Source organism: Parus major, chromosome 8 (assembly GCF_001522545.3).
Source record: "Parus major isolate Abel chromosome 8, Parus_major1.1, whole genome shotgun sequence".
NCBI classification, from domain to species: domain Eukaryota; kingdom Metazoa; phylum Chordata; class Aves; order Passeriformes; family Paridae; genus Parus; species Parus major.
This window is the reverse complement of record NC_031777.1, coordinates 12335738-12359886: the sequence shown is the minus strand read 5'-3', so window position 1 is coordinate 12359886 and position 24149 is coordinate 12335738. Positions and strand designations below refer to the sequence as shown.

Sequence of the window (24149 nt, the reverse complement as noted above, 5' to 3'; positions counted from 1 at the left end):
TGCGGCGGCCCCACCAGGCCCTGCCCGGGCCCCGGCCCCGAGCCCGCCCGGCCGCTGCCGGCTCTCGCTGCAGCCGCGGTGCTGGGAACGGAGCGGGCGGGGCTCGGCTGCAGCCGGAGCCTTTGCGGGACGGGACCGCGGCTCCCGGAAGCACCGGGAGCCGGAGCGAGCCGAGCTGGGCCGGCGGTGAGCGGGGCCGCCGGGCGGGCGCGCAGGTGGGAGCAGAGCCCGGTCGGGGCCGCCCCGCCGGGAGAGGTGCGGGGCTCTGCGTGAGGGGGAGCCCGAGGAAGGCCTGGGGGCCGGAGGCGTTTGGGCTTAGTGAATGGCGCGGGAAACAGGGCTGGGGAGGGAAAGGGTGGGATTGAAGAGACACCGAGAGGAGTGTCTGGAAATGGAGCGGTTTGGGCAAGAGGGAGGAGAGGGTGAAGTTGAAGTTGCTGTGGGGAAGCGGCCGTGTGTGAAGTTGGGAAGGGGCACGGATCTGGCCAGAGCGGTGTCGGTGCTGCTGAGGTTGTGACTCCCTTGCTGGTGCTCAGCTGAGAAGATGCTCACTATGTGTGATGCGGTGCTGGATGTAAAGTTCACAGAAATGCACATTTTACAAGCGTTTGCATGGTTATCATAATTTCATACCAAAATTTTGAATTGAGAAACGCTCTAGCAGTACAGCACTTGTGGATTAAGCAGAAACTCAGAGATAGAGAGATAACAAATGTAATAATGCATATCATGGAATAAACCAAAAGGTAAAAGATAAATATCAGAAGGTACCCGAAGTTGTTCTGTTTTATTAAATCCTGTAAACTATGTTTTAAACCAGAGGGAGGAAGAATTGGATTCTAGATAAAATATTTTAAAGTAATGATTGGGTGGAGAAGACTGACACAGCTTTGAGCAAAAGAGGGGTGTGTTATATGGGACATAAAGAACGTATGCAACAAACCTTTCTAAAACTGAGTGAGCACCACAGTGGGAAATTTTATTTTTCATGGTGGCCTCTACACCGGAGGATTGGGATCTAAGACAACCTTTGCTTTTCAAAGACCATATGTGCAGAATGACCAAGTGGGTCTTAGAATTAACATTAGGTAATGGACTGCTTTTCTCGAAATCTGTGGGGCTGCCTCTCTTCATAGGCACTGCACTTATCAGTGTGCTCACTGAGTTGAGCTGCAGGCTTCAGGGTGAGTTCGAAGGAGATGACAGTTGTGGAGAAAGTGATTTACAATAATCTCTCCCTTTGGAAACTGTAGTTCGTGATTCCCTTGTACATTGTTAGGCATTGTGAGAAGAATTTGTGATTGAAAATCTCAGTTCTGGTAGATAAGAATGGTTAGATAAGGATTGGTTTGGGATGTATCATTTTCTGATTGGTAGAAATAGTATGTGTAGCAAAAATACTGGTTTGGGGAAAGACTGGTTCTAGTAAGTATAAATATGCTTTCTTTCGGGCAATGTATTGTTAGGAGTAACTGCCTCCAGCAACCCTACAGGCTGCCTACACAGCCTAATTCCTTATTCTGGTGACGCTATTGTTTGCAATAGCAAGAGAAAGGCAGGGATCATCTGAGCCAAGTACCTGTGGAATTCAAGTCACGTGTCCCTTTAAAACAGTTCCGGATTTGGCAGTTAAGGGAGCACAACACGTACTTATCTTTGGGACGGGCTTGCTAGACATAGTATTCCTCCTGTATTGTTCTTGAATTGCTTGCTGCCTGGGCTTGTTCTTCACCGGTTACTTCAGTTCCTGCCATATTCAAGGTGCTTGTGCAGGCCAAGTGCCTTTGCTGGAACTCAGGAGGCTGCACATCAATGGAGGATGTCTCTAGAGGGGAGCAGAGATTCTTAACATCTGTATTTCTTAGGATCTGGCATGATAATGTCAAATGGTTAGGAGTTCAGGATTTTGTCACTGGATTTCTGAACCTTGTCTTACATTTATACTGCTTCAGTGCTGTTCAGCTGTCTCATTTTATTTGTAATTACTAGCATGCTGCAGTGCCTACAGACTGATTTTCCCTGTAGGATCTAGTTTGTGTTACTGTACTCCAAGTAGGTCACCTTGACTGAGGTGTTTGACATTCTGTGTTGCCTTGAGCACCCAGACTTGACTCGTAATTCATAAATAGCATACATGTAAGCTGCAGCTGAACCCCAGCTGGATACAGTGTTCAGTCTTTCAGCATCTTAAGTCAAGCTCCTTCGTTGGCTTGATACATCTGCAGGAGCTGCATTTCAGCAGTCCTTTGGTCCATGGCCTTGCACTCCTGTGTGCTTTTGGAGGGGTGGGCACTTGAACTGACATTGGAAACTGAATGGCTCCTTGCTCCCAGAGTCTGAATGTGGTTGCTGGGATCTATCTATACTGTGATCTATACAATGAACACAGTGTGTGTGCTGTGTGAAAACGGGATTCAGTTCAGGCAGCTTGTATCAAATTTCTGTGCTGGCAGGCAGAGTTTGGCTTAGTGACTGTTACGTCAACATAAAACTAATGCTCTACTGAGCAGAGTTGAAGTCCTCATTTTACAAGAAATGCTGGTGTTAACATTTAGCTCAATGAGGGCCTGAATTTCCAGAATGCTGAATATTTTTACTCAATATGTGATTTCTGTAGTATTCATCAAACCAAATTTTCATCAGTCAAAAAAATATGATCTCTGGATTCTTAGGTTTGGTGCAAGGGATAAAGATAATGGGCTTAAAGAGCACTTAGCCACAGATTCCGTATTTTCAGATTCACAATGTTTTACTCTTCCTGCCTGATACATAGATTAGAATGCTATTTTTTTTCCCCACAAAAGAAAGAAACAAACAGAAAACCTTTGAGAGCTCATAAAAGAACTCACCCAGGTTCCGTTCTGCTGAGTTTTCTGTCAACATGTAAGAAAACTTGGTTTGAGTCCCCAGCAATTTATAGCATTCTCTGAAATGAGATTTTAGTTAATAGTTAATATGTAATTACATTCCCTTTGTTAAACTTGGCAGTGATGGAATTTCCTGGTTGAGTGATATATATGGCCAGTGAATCACTGATACAGCCTCCACTATCTTTGGCAGAAGCCAAGGTTTTGGAGCAAAGTTGAGAAGAAATCACTGGTTGATCATTAACAGTTACCATTTAATGTGTAAATCCATGTGTAAATGTAGGTGCATTTGCCGGTTTTGAAAACCATCTGCATGGTTTTAAAATGGCCAAGAGTTATGGTTTAACCCCAGCTGGCAACTAAGCACTACACAAACACTTGCTCACTCATCCCTGGTGGGATGGGGTAGACAATCAGAAGGGTAAAAGTGAGAAAACCTGTCTGTTGAGACACAGTTTAGTAGGTAAAGCAAAAGCTGCACATGCAAGCAAAGCAAACCAAAGAATTCTTTTACCATGTTCCATGGGCAGGCAGGTGTTCAGCCATCTCCAGGAAAGCAGGACTCCATCATGTGGAACAGTGACATGAGAAGATAAACACCATCACTCTGAACCTCCACTCCTCCCTTCTTCTTCTCCCAGTTTATGTACTGAGCATGACTCCATTTGGTCTGGGATATATCCCTGTGGTATCTTGAGGTCAGCTCTCCTGGCTGTGCCCCTCCCAACTCCTTGTGCATTCCCAGCCTCCTCACAGGTGGGGTGGGAGGTAGAAAAGTGTAATTCCTACTCAACAATAGTGAAAACATCCCCTATGTTATCAACACTTTTCAGCACAAATCCCAAACACATCTCCCTGCCAGCTCCTGTGAAGGAAATGAACTCTACCCCAGCCAAAACCTGTACATGAGATACGGTTGTGCATAGGGAACAAGATGACGTTGCAGGAGCAAGGTCCACCAGTGATCTGCTGTGTTCTACTTGATAAGCTTGTCTTCAAAGTCTCATTTGAATGCAATTATGTTTTTAATCCTTTTCACCAATTAAGGTTTTTTTTATGTAAATGGAGAAATCGGAAATACTTCCTGAAGGAAACCTTCATGTGAAAAAAATCTTTGTTCCTTTGTTTCTGCTCAAAGAGTAAGGGAAAAACTTTGCTAGAGGATTTGCTTTTAACCACACTTCTGAAGAACTGTACAAGCTCCAAGAGAAACACAGTTTTGTTGGTTTTTTTTCATAGCATACTTATTGCACTTTGTCTCCAGCAAGAAAAATGAGTAAGAAACTGGAAAACAAAAGAAAGAGCAAGGTAAGTTTTAAAATGATGAAGTGATTTGCAGTGATTTAGTTGCAAAGTGCCAGGTATTTGGGGAGCTGGAAACTGTAGATAGTTTATGGGAGGGAACAAATAAGAAACCTGTTCACAGTATGAGGAAAATGGAAAACACAGTAGTGACATTTTAAAGTGAGAAATACAAGGTTTAAGATTATTAAAAATATTTAGGATGTGCATTACTACAATTACAGTGACATGACAGGTTTTATCATGTGGTGGTGAGGGGAGAAAGAAATGTATTGTCAAATTATAGCGCTCCAAATATGGCAGTTAAATTATTTGTGTGTATGTAAAATCTACTTCAGAATGCAGTTTAGCACCACTTGACTGGATTTGGAGAGGTCTGTGCATCCTTTGTACCATGTGGGATATTTGTTAAAAAATCATAGAATGGTTTGGGATGGAAGGGACGTTAAAGATCATGTTTCCAACTCCCTGCCATGGGCAGGGGCACCTTCCGTAGACCAGGTTGCTCAAAGCCTATCCATCCTGGCCTTGAACACTTAACAGTCATGGAGTTTTTCCAGTTCTCATTCTCTCTCAGGGCAGCCTTTGCCTGAATTAGCCCAGCCCACATCCAAGCTCTTGCACTTGGCCTTGTTGAACTTCATGAGGTTCCTTCCTTCCATTTCTTTTTATACTTAAAGTGTTTGCTGTATTATATACTACGACTGATAAATACAAAGCTATATTCACTCCAAAAAAAACCCAAACAAACCAAAAACCAGAATATTTATGGAATAGAACTTTCCTCTGAGGAATGTAGTTGTGTGGCAGAAAATGACATGTTACTTGTGTGTTATCCAGCACAGGGAAGAGGGCAATGCATGTAGAAAGTAAGCAAAGCACAGAAAGAATTAATAAAAATAGGTTCTTCAGGTTCTGTGAGTTAGCTCTTACTCCACCTTCCAATTGTGCTTTTCCTTTGTTGACAGCTTACTGTATTTGTATAGGTGTAGCATCAGCACTAGGTTCATATTTCATTAGAGAAATATGAGAACATCATCCTGTTTCTTTAACTGTTATCCTGGTATCAGTAAATGCCCAGGAGATGTATCCATACCCATACCACTGGAATGACACAGAGGCAAACTAAATCAGTGTTTATTTTCCAGCAGATCCCAAGTGGAGAATTTGGTGTAGTAGCACAGAAAATTTAAACTTTGCCTTTGGCAGTTTTGAGAGCCTGGTCGTCTACTTCTGTGTTGGGCTTTGCATTTTAACTAATACACAAATGCCTTTGGTTTGGTTGAGCAATGTTAAACTGATTAGTCATAAAATGAAATAAGACCTAAGAAAAATAACTCCTGTAACTTGGCTTTTTTATTCTAAAAGACTGTCAGTGATGAAAACATTTCACAGCTAGGCTGGAAAGAACTTCATTCATGTAATGACATCACTATGAAGATTTGGAGTATGATACTAGTTGTTTATTTATTTTTTTTTCATTAAACTTTACTTGTGACACAGTATGGAGGAGGAAATAAGTAGCTGCCAGTTTATTTTTGTCAAATATTTTGGTGAATTTAACCTACATTTTTGTTATGAGACTTGATGGAATTTGCTGTTAATTTTTTTCTTTGTCATCTACTTCAGATAATGTTGAGTGCTTGGAGTTTTTCATATAAGTTTCTGTGATACTCCCTGTAATTCTGATTTTGAGTCCTTCAACAGATATTTTGAGTCCTTCTACAAAGTTAAGAATAGAATCAGTTCATAAACTAATCCTTAGTTTTGCACAGGATCTTGCAATGGTAGATACTTAGCAGCTGAAAACCTTGAAAGTTTATACCATCAGATCTTCATAAGACAAAACCTTAAGGTTAAGAAAAGCCCCATAATCTTACTGCTCTGTAGTAGACTGATTAATATGAAGGAGTTCTAGTGTGCTGTTCATTAAGTCAAATTGATTATGGCCTAATTTCATCTGCAAATATTAGAATTTACCATTATTTTAGGAGGGAAAGTGTAGGGATGAAGTAAAAGAAAAATGTAAAATATTAAATTTTAGCCTGGGTTGGAGGTATTACAAAGGGAGATGAATTGTATTCATTTTTGAATTAATATTATGAGCTGGAAATATGTGATTTTCTGGTTTTAAAAATCTGCTTCCTTTGAAGAGTTATTCTTCAGCCATTGCACAGTATGGTACTTTGAGCTGAAAATATTACTTCCTGTATAGATTGCTTTGCTTTGGTTTGTGCTCTGAAAACCTTTCCAGGGCCCTTCTCCTTTTTACTTTCAAGAACAGCTGTTCACATAGAATCCATCTTATCCACCTGTGTGTACTGAATCCAAATGTTACGTGGCTGTAAATCCCACCTTGGCTTCCTGCATATTGGCTCCCGTATAGGGCTGCCTTCCATGTGGCTGCAGGGCTGTCCATGGCACACTGAAGAAATGTGTGAAGAAATGATGCAGAAGGGGCTGATTTTTATTTTTTTTGACATAGACTAACAGAAGAGAAATGAGCCCAGTCCCTGAGATGAGTTATTTAGTATTATCGTCAGGGAACTGCAGGTCCTTAGCATACCCCACTGTAAGATAGAGTTCAAAAGACAGAGTTTATGTAACCACTCAACTTCCAGTCTTTGAATTAGGAAACCTGAGTTTTCCAACAGATGCATCCTGCAGAGTACCAAGGAGTGCATCCAAAGCCCAATAAGAAACCTAAGTTGTAACTCTGTACAGGAAATACAGCAGGAACTTCAATATCATTGTTGGTTTAAGACAGTCCAGGTGTGGGCTGTTACTGAAGATAATAGTTCATTGTTCTGTGACTGCTGTGAGGGTAGCAGAGCTCGTGGCTAAAACTGGGCACTTACACCTCTGATAGTCACCTGTAAATCTAAAGGTGCTGTGAGACTGGAGTTGAAGACAGCCCAAGTTTAAAATTTAATATTAAAGTTCAATATTTTTCTCCTTTTGTGGGTTGTTCACAGTTTGCACAGAGGTCCGTGAGCTGATAAGCAGGTGTTATAAAAGAAAAGGGACCAGGAGAGCTGATAAGGTGTTCCGTGTGCTTAGGAAAGAGTGGTTATATTACTGGCATATGTACATTTCAGATTTCTAGTTCCTGCTCTGTGAACCAACTTGTAAGTATAGCATGAGACTTCACACACTTGCTGTCTACAAGCCTGTCTTGTTGACCACTGACTGGACAACTTTTAATAAATACCCTAATTTCAGCTATCATGCTGGACACTTAAGCTCCATTCTGTGTGAACATATGAAACTTGGAAATGCATTAGTGATGTACAATAAGGAAATATTTCTTTCTGCTGGTGCCTTTTTGAGATATATCATCTGGGGAAAGTTCCCTTTTTTATCATGACTACTGAGGAAGACAAGACAGAAGTTAATGATGTGGTATGCATTCTTTATGGCTTTACTGATGGGGTTATCAAAGTGTTGTGCTTGTTGGTTAATTTTCTTGCTGATTGCCTTGGTGCTTGCTCATTAACAGCATACTAGTGATTTATTTGCAAAATTACATTTTAAGTTGCTTCATACATAGATGGTTGTATTTTAGCAAAAAAAAAAGTGAACTTTATTTTTAATATTGCTACCTGTTTTGAAGGTTACAGAATTTATATCTGATGATTTTGAAAATTTGTAAAACTCTGTAATTTCAAAGGCTGACAGAATGCAGAAATTTGCATCTGAGTCAGGAGGAATATGTGTGTTGTCATGATCTGTATTTTGTTATGAAGCATTTTGAAAACTAAAAAAACAAACAAAAACCCCCAACAAAACAAACAAAAAAACTTAAAACTTAAAGTTTTAAAGACTTATTTATCTGTAGGTTTGCGTTCATGAAATTCAGTGTTTTTTGTCTTAGCAATATGTTGGTATTTATTTCCAGTTTCTCAGGTCTGAATACTAAAAAATTAGATAGATGGAAATAGTGAAAGAAATTGTTTGTTCAAGTTGACTCACATAAATGCAAACTCAGTTTTCTGTAGTATCATAGGCAAGCCTTTTAGTGAAATTCAGTTTTGTATCTTCTCTCAGTAGGTTATTTTTTTTCTTTGCCTTTTTCTCCCTCTGTCTTCCTTTCATTGCTGGTAGTTCTCCAGAAAGCATGATCTCTGAACGTGTATGTCCCTTCTTCATCCCTTTGCAGGAACTGTTCTTTTTCTCCTTCGTGTTCTCAGCTGTAGCAAATTTATTCTTCAAAGCTGTTGTTCTTCAACTAACAAACAGATCATCTCAGTTTTGCTGTTTAGGATGCATAATTCCAGTTAACATCCTTGTGTAATGGATTATTCCACCAGAACCAGTGGAAAACAGCAAATTTTGTCTGCAGCTTTCTTCTGCTCCATAGTTTATATTTCTGTCTGATTTATACTGCTCCGTGCAGTTGTATCTTTAGTATTTGTTTCTTCAGAAGTTAAATGAGATTATATTTCATACAGAAGTATCTCCTGTTTTCTTAATGGAACCTTGTGTGTTTCTTCCTCAGTTTCTGCATCCTGCCATCTTTTTCTTCCTTATTTACCAGTATGTGCCAAATATTGCTTTTACAAATATTTTTACAATGACATAATTTTTGAGATAAACAATTTTATTGTGTAGGATTGAAATGTGTACTTCATATCTTTGTGGCTGTTGATAATTCATTCTGTTTGCAGGTTACTGCAATGTCTTTTAAGTGTCATTGTCATATAGATAATAATTTGACTTCGAATACTTGACTGGAGAAAATCTATAAATGCTTAGAGTCAAGATAAGGGCAAGTCAGAAGTTTTTGAAGAGTGTAACTCTCCAAATGCCTACAAAGCCAGCAAGGAAATGCATCTTGAGCTAGAGAAATGCAGTCAGCAGGAAACTGCTTCAGTTCTAGCCACAAATATTTAGAGGTTCCAGCACATCCTTGAGCAGTGTGGATAAAGCTGCATAGTTAATGGGTCAGAAGTTGTGTGCCTGCAGGTGTAAAACGTGAGGATAGCTCTGCCATAAGCACCCAGTAAGTGTGCTGTGTCTAGACTTCTGAAATTGAGAACCATGTGCATTGCCTTGGCTTATTACTCTTCTTTTGCTTGTAAATGTTGTTGTAAACTTCTAGTTACTGGTTTGATTTAACTTTGGCACTATAAAAAATGGCTCTGGTTTTGAATAAGTGGGCAATGAAGGGAGTAGAAGTTTATCGTTTATAGAAAGCATTAGTTTCTGTGTATGGAAGTTCTTTATATGAAGGATAGCAAAAATTAAGTGATACTCTAGTAGCAGCAAGCTTTTTAAAATTTCTTTGCCATATAATGTGCTTGCAAAATGAAAATTACTGTCCCTATTAGTCTTCTGCAATTGAGTTAATCCTTTAAATTGGTGACAAATTGCAAAGAAAACTACATTATCTTGGTGGAAGTTCCTAGTAGAGATGAGGATGGTACAGCTTTACTAACATAAAGTTTGTGGTAGTCTGTGCAGCCTGAGAAAGCAGTTGCAGTCAACTAGTCATCTATATTCAATGAATTTTTTTGTGAGCAGGGTAGTCAGCAGGACAGGTTTTGTGCTGCCTCCCCTAAAGCTTCTCCATCCCATGTCTTCCTCTCCAACTGTGCTTTCCCACAACTCTCCTTGCCCTTCATTGCCAGGCATACCTCGCATTTTCATGTAAAGCAGCCCAACCCTCGCCCTTCTTTTGCTGGCATGGTTCAATCTGGCAAGGCAGAGACTGCAACCTGACACACTTGGGAGAGGTGGAAGAGTGGGAAGATCTCTTCAGTCTGGGAACAGCTCATTGCAGCAGGAGTACTGGGCATTCTGCTGTACCACAGCAGAAATACCTTCCCCTTGGAAATACCTTCTGAGCCTTCACCTAGATAAGGAAATCTGTGATTCCCAATATCTATAGTATTACCTTTGGGTTTGTTTATTTTTTTCTGTTTCAGAAAAGAAAAAGTCAAGAAATGTCTGCCAATTTAAAGTACCTTTCCTTGGGCATCCTGGTTTTTCAGACCACAAGTTTAGTGTTGACCATGCGCTATTCTCGGACACTGAAAGAAGAAGGCCCTCGTTACTTATCCTCTACTGCAGTAGTTATTGCTGAACTTCTGAAGATTTTGGCCTGTGTTCTATTAGTCTACAAAGACAGCAGTATGTGTCAAATTTTGCACCAAGTAATTTTCCTAATCAATATGCTGTATTGTAGTGCCAACTGCAAAGCAGCCATGTGAGTACAGGCGTACAACAAAGCATTTCCCTTCTCCTTGTGTAAGAAATAGTCTTGGAAGGACAATAATCATACTGTATATTTGCTTAAGAGAATGTGGATACTGAGGAGAGCAGGAATAAATTTGATGCCAACATCTCAAAGTTTGTGTTTGCTCAGGCATTTTAAGAAATTTGTATGTAGAAGTAGGAAAAAATGAAAAGCTTTTTGTATGTCCAAAGCATGAATGATAATTTAGAAACCTGTGATAAGCAGCAGACACAGGAGGGAAACAGCAGTTTCATTGTTCCAGGAAGAATCATAGTTTTAAGCTAAAAAAGACAACTGTATTCACATTTACTCTTGCTCTTATTTTGTATATTTAAAACTGAATTTATCTGGTTTCTGTTTGATTTTTAACAGCTTAAAAATGTCATTGTGCATAAATATTGGTGACTCTGTAGGATTCTAAATATGCATTTTTTAGATTGTACTCTTTAATATATTATCTTAAATTATTGATAGTTTCAGTAAGTTTAACTCAAAGTATTTTAAATTATCATTTTCATTCTGATATTCCAAGCTGCAGGAAGACACAAGATATTTCCTTATATATCCAAGGCCTGTGACAGTCAAACTAACATAGATGGTATTTTCAGGTCTTGGCGTAGTGATAACTGTAAAAAGGGGTAACAGTTTAAGAACAGAACATTGCTGTTTCTCTTTTTTTCACTTCTTTCCTTTTAGTGAATGTCTATTTCTTTTACTGTTTCTTTGGGTAGAATGCAATTTACGGACTCTGAACAGAGTGCTACACGATGAAATCCTTAACAAACCTATGGAAACTCTTAAACTTGCTATTCCTTCAGGCATTTACACTCTTCAGAACAACTTGCTATATGTAGCACTGTCAAACCTAGACGCAGCCACATACCAGGTATTGCATATTTCGATTCTCTGTAAGTTTAAAAAAAAACAACCATGAATTGTGGCATAGTAGTAGTAACTTAGTAACTGTTCCTGCTTCTTCTAGGTTACATATCAACTGAAAATTCTCACCACAGCCTTGTTTTCTGTGTCTATGTTGAGCAAGAAGCTGGGTGTATACCAGTGGCTGTCACTAGTAATATTGATGACAGGAGTGGCATTTGTGCAGGTAAATATTAGCAGGTGGTTTGTGGGGTTTTAATGTGTTTATTGAAGAAACATGGATTTCTATACTGATTATCCAGCTTTCTGATTCTACCAGCTGCACACGAGCACCAGAGTATAGTCAGGAGCTACGAATCACAACTGGGCAGGTCTGGAGGACACCAGAAATGGTTCAAAGGCAGAAGATAACATCTCTTTTGTAACCCAGTGCTCTACTGTAGAATATAACAGGGACTCTGGACCAACCTGCAAGTAATAATGATAGCAATTTTTATTAGCACATTTCTTCAGGTATTAAGAATTCATAGATCTTCTCTGCCAGTACAGGTTGTGTTCTCTTTGTCCTGTGGATTCAGCATGGCAACTTTACTTCGGACTTTTCTGGATTTCAAAAAGCAAAATTTGCCTCAGTTCTGAATAGTGCAGGTACCAGAGTTCATAGTTTTCAGAGGGCAGGATCATGGACTATTTAAGAATATTTAGCAAATTTTAGTACATCCTAGAAATTTTTATTTTAAAACTTAAGGATTTGGAAAAAGATATGGTGATTAAATTCAATCATGAGAAACAGTCTGACAGTATTTAACAGACTCCTAAGAATGTTTTTGTCCATGGCATTGCATTTTATTCAGTTAGCCTCAGACACATTGCAAGATTTAATTGGTCTGCACAATCACCAAAGAGGAGCACATGAAAAAGACAGTTCATCCCATCTTAAAAACAGATGGTGTAAGTAGTTTTCTATCTGTGCTTATATTTGTAAGGTAACCAACCGTTGGGTGGCACAAGTTGGTGGCAGAGAATGAACATGATAAGTCACACTGGGATTCAAAAAAAGTTCTTGCTTATAAATCCTGCAGCTATTCAAATTGATGAATATTCTCCCAGTTCAGGCACAGTTTTACTCCTTACAAATAAGTTGGAAAAAAATTGTAGCTTTGGAGTCCTTTAAAAGTATTTATGGTGCAAAATACAAAACTTGACAAGTATGTGCTTGTCTGTATTTAGTAACTGCTACTGTTGGTGGAAAACAAATTTGCATTTTGTAGATGCTCATGACTTGATTTCATCAGTGAATTTTGTGTAACTGTTTTTACATCCAGTGGCCTTCAGACTCTCAAGCAACACCTGCTAAGGAGCACTCAGCAGGATCACAGTTTGTAGGCCTGATTGCAGTTCTCATAGCGTGCTTTTCTAGTGGATTCGCTGGGGTTTATTTTGAGAAAATTTTAAAGGAAACTAAGCAGTCTGTGTGGATCAGGAACATTCAGCTTGGTAAGTTTAATTTTAATCATCTGTTAGAGATACTGCATTCTGAAGCATTAAGATAATTGTGCAAAATAAATGTATAAAGAAAAAATACCACCAACATTTTAGTATGCTGCATATATGTTATTTTAAAATGAAAAGTCAAACTCTGCTAAATGGAATTATAGCAGTTATTTTCTGGTTTCAGTCTACTTCTTGATTTACTTTGTTAATGTAATATCTGTACATTTGTGGAGAAGCTGTCAATTGACTTTTTTGTACTATTTTTTAGAAAATATAGGAATATTTAAACAAAATAGGTTTCCAAGTCAGTGTTTTGAGAGGTTTTAAAATTAACACATTTTCTTCCTTGTGCCTGGTAGGCAGCTTTTTGTACTAAAAGTGCAAGCTATAAAATCTGCTTTGTTCATGAATAAAGTTGAGGTAATTAATTATTGTTATTTCAATACAAAGGTCAGTTTCTTTTATTTGTGTGCATAATCACTGGGGAGAAGCATATGAAAAAGACCAGTTCATCCTAACTGTTTAAATAGCTGTACCTACTGTGCACGTATCAGTGAGAAACTACCTTCTATTCCCAAGGGTGTCTTGATCTTCCAGACCCTAGATATTAAAGGCAACAGAGTTGCTCTGTGTTCCTGAGCGAATTTTCTCTCCCTTCAAAGCAATCTTGTCCAGTTCAGAGGGTTGGGAACATGGCATCAACAATATATTTTTGTTCCTGTTTTACAGCAGGAAACTTCCTGTTGCCTTTGTTTCTCTAATGGAACCCCCCTAGTCTTCACCTGTAGGCAATAACTATTTATGTCATTTTTGAATGAATGCATTGAGCAGAATTTGACCTTTTCAGCACCTTAGAATGGACTAGGGATCAAATCCACAGTGCAAAGTTAAGTCATGAGATGATTTAGTGGATCAGAGCTGTGTAGTGAGTCTGGTAGAATGTAGTGCAGCACTATAAGAACAGGAGATGATGTGGCTTCTTTTGTAGTTAGTTAGTGGGTCAATAAGCCATTTTTTCCTTTATTTTCCTACTACTGTGTTTTAATTATAAGTGATTTCAGTTAAAAATGCAGAAGTTGATTTTGAATGCATTATACTATTTTTACATGACCATAATGTTCTGAAACCTGAGTATAGTGAAAGGATTCAAAACCTCTCCTTACTGTCTGCTTGTATTTATGGAAACTGTGTATTCAAAGTAAGTTTTCTCAAACAGGGTGTAGGGAATACATCAGGAAATGTTATGTTAGGGAATTTTGGGGGCAGAGAAGGTTTGCTAGCTAGGGATCGGTCCAGGATTTAAGGTAAGAGCTGGTGTCCTGGATGGAGCTGCAATATAAAATCCATTTCCAAGGAAAGCTGATTATTATTAATATTATTACTCTCAGTTTCTATGCTAAAAGTGCTTTCATGGGCAGTAGATATCTGCAATAATTTCCAGTCAGACTCCATAATTGTTGAAAAATCAATAATCTCTTGTAAAACATTTTCAGATTTTTCTGCAGCACACAGAAGTATGTACACAGAAGTATGTTTGATCATTGGCCTGGTCATATGTTGAATGTTCCAGTAATTGTTTTGTGAAACAAGGAAATCAGAGCAGACTATGTCTAAATGCTGTCTCTTCAAGGTTATGAATGATTAGGACAGTGATATATAAGGACACAAATGTCTGATTATAGTGAGAATCAGATCCCTTGAGTTTGTATTTACTTCTGTAGTGAGCTTAATCTGCCTCAGTAGGAAGTTCAGTAGAATGTGTTTATTATTGAGGTTGTTTTCAGTTCAAAAATAATGTTGTCATATTTCATAAAGTTTTTTAAAACTATTTAAATCCATAAATACAGTTAAACAATAATATTAAATACATATAAAAACATTAGCTTTTACAATACAGCTTTCACAAAATACATAAAATGTGAAATTGCATTTTCAAAAATAGGTTGGTGTCTTCTTTCTGCAAGTGCAAGGTAGTTGCCCACTTCAGACATTGTATTATTCAGAAGCAAGGCATTCATAAGCAAGAGCTCTGAAACAGAGCTTTTCTTAAAATACAAACAAAAAATCCATATGTCCAACCAGGTTTTCATTTTCGTGTCCATAGAGAATTATTAAAACTATAGAAAATAATGGGAAAATAAATTAGAATTGTTTTAAAAATCAGTTTTTAATGTGCACCAATGTCATAATAAGGATGTATGAATAGGTGAGTGTATTTATTTTAGCAGATAAATTGGAAAATACAAGTAAATAATTTAATCTGAATTAAGCCTATGTTTTTAATTCTGCCTACAAAAATAATTATTTCTTGTAAAATAGAAGGTGTTATTTTGTTCAAAATAATTCAAAATTCTGCCTTTTTCAAATGCTGAGAAATGTGATGAAAATCACCTTTTCACAGAGAAGGAATAGTAAAAAGTGTTGCCCCTTTCCTGCTCAAGACTAGAGCAGACATCAGTCACAGAATAGCTGCTTACATTATGTCATGCTTCAGGGGTTAGGAAAAGCTTCCCATTTGGGAAAACACTGGACTCACCAAATTAAAAACTCTGCAGGCTCACCTCAGATTCAGCTTTTGACATTAAGTCTCTACTAGTAAACATTCAGTGTGCTTGAGACTGGCTCAGGAGAATCCCATTCTTGTCTGAATGGGTGAACTGTTTATTGCTGCTCCTGCTATGCCGGAGACGACTTCCTCCACTGCATGTTTTCCTTGTTTTCTCTCCAGGTTATAGGGTGACTTCAATCTTCAGTCATGACTAGTTTCAGGAAAACTGAAATTGGATTTAACTGAATTTTGCCATAAGTAAAAATCACTCCATTCCAATAGAAAGCAATGGAAGTATTTAAGGATATCTTAATGGAAGCAATCAAAACTTGAAGTGGCAAGCGTGGAGAATAGCTTTTAAAAGAGAACAGCAAACTGGATTTTGATGTGACAGTATTGCAAGTGACTTTTAAAATCCAGTTTTAAAATCAGAAATACATGAGTAGCCTTTAAGGACGAGGAACCCATTTGCATGTTTTTCACCTGAAGCTTTTAAACCAATCTTGTACTTCCAGGATTTTTTGGTAGCATATTTGGACTGATGGGTGTTTACATTTATGATGGAGAACAACTGTCAAAGAATGGATTTTTTCAAGGATACAATAAACTTACTTGGGTGGTGGTTGTTCTACAGGTGAGACCTTCTGTTGTATGTTTCTGTGAAAGCATTAGGGGATTTACTCTTCTATAAGTAACTGGAGAAACTAATGGGTGTCATTGAAGCTGCTGAGAATTCTATAGTCAAAGGTCTGATCTATCATTATTAGCATAAACCTCTAAATGAAAATCTGGGAAATATATAGCAAGTATGTGCTTATGTATTGTGCAAATTAAAAGCATGCAAGCATTAGTGATTTTGTGATGCTTAAAATGATCTCTCTGTATGCCCTTCCTCATGTGGCTAAAAATGTACAGTACAAGCATTTCCACTTATTTCATGGTGCTAATGTGATCAGCAATTTCTTCAATGGGGAAAGAACTGCTCCCCCAATATTTATTTTCAACAGTGCGTATCCCTAATATAAAATAAGTGGTCAGCATAGACCAAAGCTTTTCCTAAAGTAGGTGCATGGTGTCAGAATAGATGCTCTCAATCAAATTAACAGTTTGTGAATCCAAACCTTGCTATTTTTCCAGGCACTTGGAGGCCTGGTGATTGCTGCTGTTATAAAATATGCAGACAACATTTTAAAGGGATTTGCAACTTCTCTCTCTATTATACTTTCAACGTTGATCTCCTATTTCTGGCTGCAAGATTTTGTCCCTACAAGGTAAGAATTATTTTCCTATCCTATTACTATTTAAAATAGTAAAAAAAAAAAAAAAAGTTGAAAACTTATTGCTTACCAGATATAAATGCGAAAATAAATTAAAAAAAATCCAAATCCCGTCCAAGCCACACTTTCAGAATGTTTAGGTCCAGCATGCACATCAAAGTTTAGCCTCATCCCGTGGCTAGCAGTGAGTTTTTCAGGCGGGTGAGGAGCTTCTGGCTCGGGGTCCCTCGGCGGCCGCGCTCCCTGGGGCAGCAGCCGCCGCCCGGGGCCGCTGTTCCGCCCGGGCGCGCCCCCTGCGGCCCCGCGCGGGCACTGCACGCCTGGCGCTGCGGGGCCGGGCACACGGGGTACCGCTGCTGCTGCTGCTCCGCGTCCCGCACCGCGGGGCCGGGCACAGGGACATGCCCTCTGTGCTGCCTTTGATCGTCCGCACCGCAGGCTCTGACACAGGTCACTGCAGTCACGCACCTGTAAAGTGACGCTGGAGCGCTGTGTTGCCCAAGGGCACCCAGGAGGCCAAAGGCAGAGCTGTTTCTAAAGGCAGTGCTACATTTAGTAGTGAGAGCAGCCGAGAAGGAGAAGTGCTTGCTCTGTTCTTCTAGGCCCTGTGCAGCGTCCGGGTGCTTTGGGGATCAGAATGTGGTGGCTCTGCATGCAAGAGTTTTACACATGGGTGGGATGAGAGCACTGCTTGTCTTGGCAGTGCATGTTCTTGTATGGAATGTAGAATTAATAATCCCACTGCCAGATACAGGAATCGGATTTTGCTTATGACTGACCAACACTCCTTGCATATACTGCATGTACTCATAACATAAAAATATTTTGAATAATATTTACGACTTTTGTATCTGGTACAACGAGACATCTTTTATCTAAAAATACATATTTGCAATACTGTGGTCCCTTCTATCCCTATTCTGTGATTCTGTATTATCAGGGCTTTAAACATTCAAAAAAGGAAATGGAATAGCTGTTTAGGCTTAAGAAGTGGAAAACATTGAACTTAAATTATAAGTAGATTATATTTGTCCCATTAAAACAAACGTAGAAAGTGTTTTAAGAGTTTCTGTGTGCTCAAATGGAAAATTAATAAGTAACTTAACAGCTTCTACAAACATATTGAAAATTAAATAGAGCCCAGTAGTGATATGTAGAACTCGAAGCCATCCCACTTTATAGAACTTGATTAACTTGAGTTAATCAAACTTAATCTTTAGTACCTTGCTTATGCTAACAGTGCATTTGAACTGAAACTCTGTAATTGTTTCTGTCATATCAACAAACAGTTTTGATTGGGGTAATAGGTGTAAAGTATTTAAATGCTTGAATATGTTGCAAGGGGCCATGTCCCAAAATAGGCTAAATGTATTCTCTGAAGGATTATCATGTCATATGCCACAGGTTTTTTAGCATTTGGTTCAGAAGATGAACCTGTTGACATTGCCATGTCTGTGAGAAGATTCTTTTCTAAAATGTGTACTGATGGTCTGCTGGCTTCAGTTTCTTTGTCTCAGACTTTAACTAAAACAACTTGAAAGGCCAAAATGTCACAATAGAAAAGATGCTTTTATTGTGTTTTCATAAGACAAATCTTTCTGTATCTGCCAAAAATTAGATTATACTGACTTGCAAACTGGTTCTTGGGCAGCAGTAATTTGTTTTGACACAAGCTTTGGACTTCAAAGCAAACATAGTTTCAACAACATGATGTATGTAGTATGTTAAGAATGGGTGGGTAACCACAGTAGCTGCTTTTCTTCAGCTCATGCTTTCATTTTGCACTCATCTTTAGGTAAAAATTTAGGAAAAAAAGGATTGATCTAATTGCTTTTGCCAATTGTTCCATGAAAGTGTAATTTTAATTTTCAAAATATGTTAATATAATGATGCATTAATTTGTAGTTACAGGTTTCTTACCTCTACAACTTTCTGTATCCCACTAAAACAAATACATACAAATTATTTTGCTCCTTATAAATTGGACAAATATAATTTATCTTCCTGTTTTCCTCATGAAAAAATGTCCTTACTTTTGATTATATTGCATAAATAAATTTGCATCAACTAAAACAATTTTTTTTTTAATCCCTATTCAGTGTCTTTTTCCTCGGAGCCATCCTTGTAATAGCAGCTACTTTTCTATACGGTTATGATCCCAAACCTGCAGGAAATCCCATTAAGGCATAGCAGACTTCCTCATCAACCTGCTTCTCAAGATCATGCACTGGGGGCCATGCTGGCACTGGCATTTGGAAAGTGTCACTGTGCACTGCAAGGGAGGATGACTGCCCTGAATGTATTGAAGAAATGCTGATGAGTAGTTCTGAACAGCCAGAGAGGTTACAGGTGGAGGGTGATGCTGTCTGTAACTGAAGGGGGGGGAAATGTCAGGGGAATGCCCAGTGCAAATTGCTAATAAAAACTTGAAAGGAACCAAAAGTTTCCAAGAAACTACAATTAGGAATGTTTACAGCTTTGACTAAGATTGCATCAAAAGAATTACTGTATTGACTGCTGCAGAAATATGTCCTATGCACTCTTTGAAAGAGCACATGACAACATTGTCAGATTGTATGTTTTTGCGATTGGATTCTATTTAATGTATATGTTTTTAACTGTTTGTCTATTTACGTGAAATGAGCTGAGCATCATAGTTCTAAAGTGATGGTTCTAATTAGGTACTCCTTATTAAAACTGTGAAAATTGAAATATGATTAAAAGACACTTTCACAATATCAAATATTTTTATATTTTTAGAAGGCTGATTTAATAACAAATCTGTTATTAAATGATATTATTACAATTCTGTCGCTTCTATAAAACTATTGTAAGACTATTAACATTCTCACTGAAGTACAAAGGGAAGAATACTCCAGCCTTCATCAGCCTGTAGCATTGGAGCAGATGGAATAACTCTGGGATCACCGGCTGGAGGTTACTGCGCTAACCTGGGAGCAGGAGCAGGGTTATGATGGGTGCTTACTCAGATGTAATGTTCATTCTTGTTATTTTACTGATTATAAATCAACTTTTTGGTAGAACCTTGAAAGTAGTTTTTGTGCTTTAAATAGCCTCTGAAGATTTCTTTAAACCATGATTTAAAAAAACAAAGAGCCCATAATAAGCATTTTAAAGGCATTATCATTGTCTGTAACAACTCCAGCTGGAGATATTATGGTATGGCATCTGTATACTGTACTGTACTTTATTACAGAGGTGTTTTTAAATAAGTATTGTTTACTCATGAACTCTTCCAGGCTTTTTCTGTATACTTCTATGTAATGGCTTAATTAGAGTTTTAGTGGGGGGTTTTTTAATTATTATTATTTTATTCTGGGAGTCCTTGAGCCAACAGACCAAAATGGGTTCTCTGGACCTATTTCTTCTATTAGTGGAATTACTTTAATAGGAAATATAATTAAAAAGCAATTAATTGTGCAATAGGTAAATATAAAAGCATGCTGTTATTGTGTTTCAAACAAACAAAAAAAAAAACTTCACAAAGAAACCTTGCTGCAATAAGATCAATTAGACTGTTATGAACACTTCACTTGAAGTATTTGCATATAGTCAGAAACACTAAAAAAATCTGGAACTAATAAACAAAAAACCTGTCTTAAAAATCATTGTTTTTCAGGAGACTGTTCACAGTGGATGTTAATGTCGGGTGACTCGTGTGACATCTGTGATGGTGCATTTATATAAAAACATATCAGGAGTCCCTTACCAGTAGAATGGCAAGTAGTAAAAATATCTTTATTCCTTTGTTCCCCGCCACTCCATTCATGCTCTTTCTCATATCTGCCTTGTACTAAAGAAAAGCGTGTAAGAGAAAGGTGTTTTAAAATGTTTACTAGAGTTAACATCTGATTGACAAGGAGATTCTCAGAGTGCTCTGAAATTTCTTAGTGAAGTGTTGTAAACAGGAAAGGAAGAATTCCACTTATATCAGTCAAGTAAAAATAGTGTTTTTCTTCTGTTGGCAATTACCTGTTTTATCGACGTTTTGTTTGTTTGTCTTATCAGAGCAAGACATTAAAGAAATGTCAGAGCTCTGCCTAGGGCTTGCTAAGTTTTGTGAACTGTGAATCTGTCCCAGCATGTTGTAATTGCAGGAGCTTTGCTACTTGGCAGTCAAAACTATCTAAATGGGCAATCTGTGTTAATATTAAATCTTTTACATGTAACATTCAATGTGGCACAATCTTTGAGAAGTTACATTTAGCCATTTCCCCTGTGGTGCAGACTGTGTGTGTAGTGCAGTGGCTCACGGCAGTGCCGAGTGCAGAATGGGAACTGCATGGCTCTGAAAGGAGGTGGGAAGTGCTGGTAGTAATCTCTCAGTTGGGGTTCGGCCCTACACAGTAATACTTTTGATTTCAGGAATCACAGTATTGGGGGTGTTCAAGCGATGTAATTGGTTACTTTCCTAAGAAAAGTCTCCAAAAACGTAAAGAAGCAGGTTGAGAACACTGTAAACCAAGTTGTACAGGAAGGGACCAAAAAAGCCTAATAATTACCATGTGGCTCGAGCTCTGTGACATGTAGCCTGATTTTAATATTTCAGGTGCACCTGCCAATATTTACCAGTAAAGATGTTTAAAGGAAAGACCAGGAATATGTGTTCTTTGCTTTGGAATAGGATGCCGTGCAACTTTGGAAAACTACCTGCTGTACTAAGGAACAATAACTCCTGTCTGTGAATCAATGACTTCCATGCTTTCACTTGACTGTCCAATTCTGTTTTCCAGCAGAAGGATAGAGCTTGTCATGGACGTGTTGCTGAAAAGGAAAAATGAATTTGCATTTTAGCCTCTTCTCTGAGGTGTGACTGGACAAGGGGAGGTAGCACGGGTTTAGTGAGAATAGAAGGGAGGGCTTACTGATTTCTGTAACCTTTGCATCTGAGAGCATATGCATATTTTCTCACTAAGATACTTTTGTATTTGGATTTTAATTTTTTTTTTTAATGGCTTTAAGTCTATAACTCATTAACTAACCAAAGAAGAATAGCTAGCACAGAGCTTTGGGAAGTAGTGGATAATGTGCTTTGAGTTTGCCCTGAAAGCAAATGCTATAGGAGTCTAACTTCCCAAAAAGGAACTTGTCTTTCTGAACTACTTCTCTGACTTTTAGACAATGGTTTTGTTAGTTTAGTTGTATATTTAGGAGGCTAACATATACTTAGCAGAATTTTGTTTAAATATTTATAAAGTTATAGCTAGGTATTTATTTGCAATAACTTGAATTATGTGATTTTTTTTTTTCTCTAGACATATATTGGGTGTACTAGTATTTATTGAATACTTGGATATTTGGTAATTTTATTTGAGAATCTCTGGGATGCATGATAAATGGTCAAATAATGATAAATTTAGTACTATCTTCGAAGCAAAATAGATCAGATCAGTGGTGAGAAGCCTTGAGTCTAATAAAGTAAGATAAACTTTTCTTTCAACATTGTACTTCTAAGCAATCCACAAGTGCCCAAAAAATTTGTTTTCTCAAAGAATTCAGATAATTGTATAGTTTTGTTCAACTTCATTGTTTTAAACAAACTTTAAGAAAACTTCCCTTTTTATTTGTTTCAGTAAAGGGTAGATTAATGTTCTGGATTCAACTTCTACAGTAAAACACCTTTGGTTTTTTACTACAGTGTTTTGGTAACTATTGTTTTCTTTTTCCTCAAAAGACAAAATCTCATTTTGCTTGTGTTTCATGTGCATATAGGCCTCTCACAGACACTTAGTACATAATTCTTTTGTGTTTCTAACTTGTTTTTATGGCTGTAATTCAAGATACTGTAATAGATTTTGTTCATTTTTTAAAAAATTGATAAATGAAACATTGCAATTCTTTTGGTTTTTGTTGTCAGTAACTTTCATATTTGAATGTACTTCCTGATCAGCCCAGCATGTTCTGTTGTATTTAAGCAATTGTCATTTTCCAAATTTGAATTTGTTGCTCGTTTTTCTCCTGGTGACAATGTTTCTTGCTGGATATTGTGTTGAGGAAGATTATTCATTTCTTTCATATCTGAAATCTATGTTTTGTGAGAATGAGTTATTAAAAAACAGGGAGTTTTCTTTGTGTATTAGAAGAGTAACATTTATGTATAACATGATATTGTACCATATATGTGTAATGTGTCATTACCTAAGGTGGTGCATTACTGTGAGAAAGTCCAAGTAGTGTTTCCTTGCCTTTGTTTTAATTGTTCTTTTCATTTTTAATGCTGATTATTTTCCACAGGAAGAGAGTCCCACTCTTTCCAGGTGAGCTCATTATATGTTTTTAGATACCTAGAATTAAGACATTTTACTAAAGAAAAATATAGAGAAAAATGCAACAAAATACGTGGAATTTTTTAGATCATAACTTCTGCTTCAGTTACTGTCCAGAGTTCTGTTCAGTTGAATTCTTAACTTTTTCTAAGTATTTCTCAGCTGAATTTATAACTCTTTCTAGAAGAAAAAAGAACCCGTCCTGATTTGTCATTCAGTGCTTGTTCTCATTCTTGAATGTCTGCTGCACATTTGCATCCAAGAGAAGTGGCACATTAACTCATCGTCACCCTCCCATCATCCTTCTGACTGTAATTAGCCATATTTATTTCATTAGTGATTTATAGCTCAGTAAGAATTGCTTATATGTTAAGCATATGTTTATATTTGCTGCCATGACTATAATTTTGTTAGATTTTTTTAAACTTTGTCCTTATTGTCAATATATGATCCCAAATATAAACCATTTATTCAAACATTGTAGCAAATTTTTTAAGGTAGTCTTAGTTTTTTACATGTTGTTGTTGATATTTGTGTGTGATTACACTGAATACAGTTCTAATATATGGTGTTTCCAGGCAGTTTGGAAAAGGTTAGTTTTTTGGTGTAACACTGCTGAACACTGGAATGCATCTTACATGACCTAACACAGTCCTTTTTTTAATCCATATTGAGGTAAAATACTGTAATTTTTTTCCTTCTATACATGTAGATAATGCCACTGTAGTAATAAACTGGTTGAAATTAAGCACTGTCTTTATTAAGAATATGATTTTAAAAAAGTTTGAGAGCTTTGTTAAAAGGAGAGGCTTGCCTTGTGCATATTTTTGCAGAAATAAAATGTTTTAGCTAACGTTTATTATTTCACAATATAATTTTAGCATAATTTTCTATAAATTCTAGAAGGCTGTCATAAGACTTTTGTTAATGTTGTCTTTTAACATACATCTTACTGAATGTTGCCAGCAATTTAGTTTTGACTGAGACATGCTTCTTTTTGACCACTGAGTCATGACTTCTTGTGAATCACATTCAAGAACAGTGTTCTTGTGACACTCTGAGCTCTTCTGGCCTGAAACCCCAGGTGTGCCCTGAACCAGGGAGCACCTGGGTCTCAATACCAAGTGGTAGTGTTGGGTGTGGTTGTAAAACACTGTAACACTGTAAGCAGCTGTGAATAGTTGTAATCTACACTGTATCAAAGACCTGAAGAGAGTTTACAAGCAATTGCTATAGATGATGGATATCATGTTTCTC

At 37.7% G+C, this 24149-nt stretch overlaps 1 protein-coding gene and 1 long non-coding RNA gene across 5 annotated transcripts; one reads left to right on the top strand and one right to left on the bottom strand.

Annotated features, from left to right (window-relative positions):
* Positions 1-112: 112 nt before the first annotated feature.
* Positions 113-23745, top strand: SLC35A3 (solute carrier family 35 member A3). 4 transcript variants are annotated; one of them, XM_015635949.3, is made up of 8 exons: positions 113-186; positions 10097-10301; positions 11139-11293; positions 11390-11512; positions 12612-12783; positions 15844-15962; positions 16466-16599; positions 18705-23745. In XM_015635949.3, exons 2-8 carry the CDS (start codon positions 10115-10117, stop codon positions 18793-18795), a joined length of 981 nt encoding a protein of 326 aa, XP_015491435.1. In that variant the 5' UTR covers positions 113-186; positions 10097-10114; the 3' UTR covers positions 18796-23745. The 4 variants fall into 4 exon arrangements, with proteins under 4 accessions (XP_015491435.1, XP_015491431.1, XP_015491434.1 ...); XM_015635945.3 differs by having other exon boundaries at positions 131-215; XM_015635948.3 differs by lacking the exon at positions 113-186 and adding an exon at positions 195-255.
* On the bottom strand, positions 1723-3680 carry LOC117244768. Its single transcript, XR_004498473.1, has 3 exons — positions 3382-3680; positions 2850-2926; positions 1723-1825 (listed from the first exon to the last, which is right to left on the bottom strand). It is a non-coding gene; the product is annotated as an uncharacterized LOC117244768 (long non-coding RNA).
* Positions 23746-24149: the final 404 nt, after the last annotated feature.

What these genes read in the sequence shown, in the direction of transcription:
- SLC35A3 (XM_015635947.1), top strand. Translation starts at nt 4,140, where the DNA reads ATGAGTAAGAAACTGGAAAACAAAAGAAAGAGCAAG. An exon ending in AAAACAAAAGAAAGAGCAAG is followed by an intron (nt 4,176 to 10,096) that starts GTAAGTTTTAAA and finishes TTTCTGTTTCAG; the next exon opens with AAAAGAAAAAGTCAAGAAAT. An exon ending in TAGACGCAGCCACATACCAG is followed by an intron (nt 11,294 to 11,389) that starts GTATTGCATATT and finishes TGCTTCTTCTAG; the next exon opens with GTTACATATCAACTGAAAAT.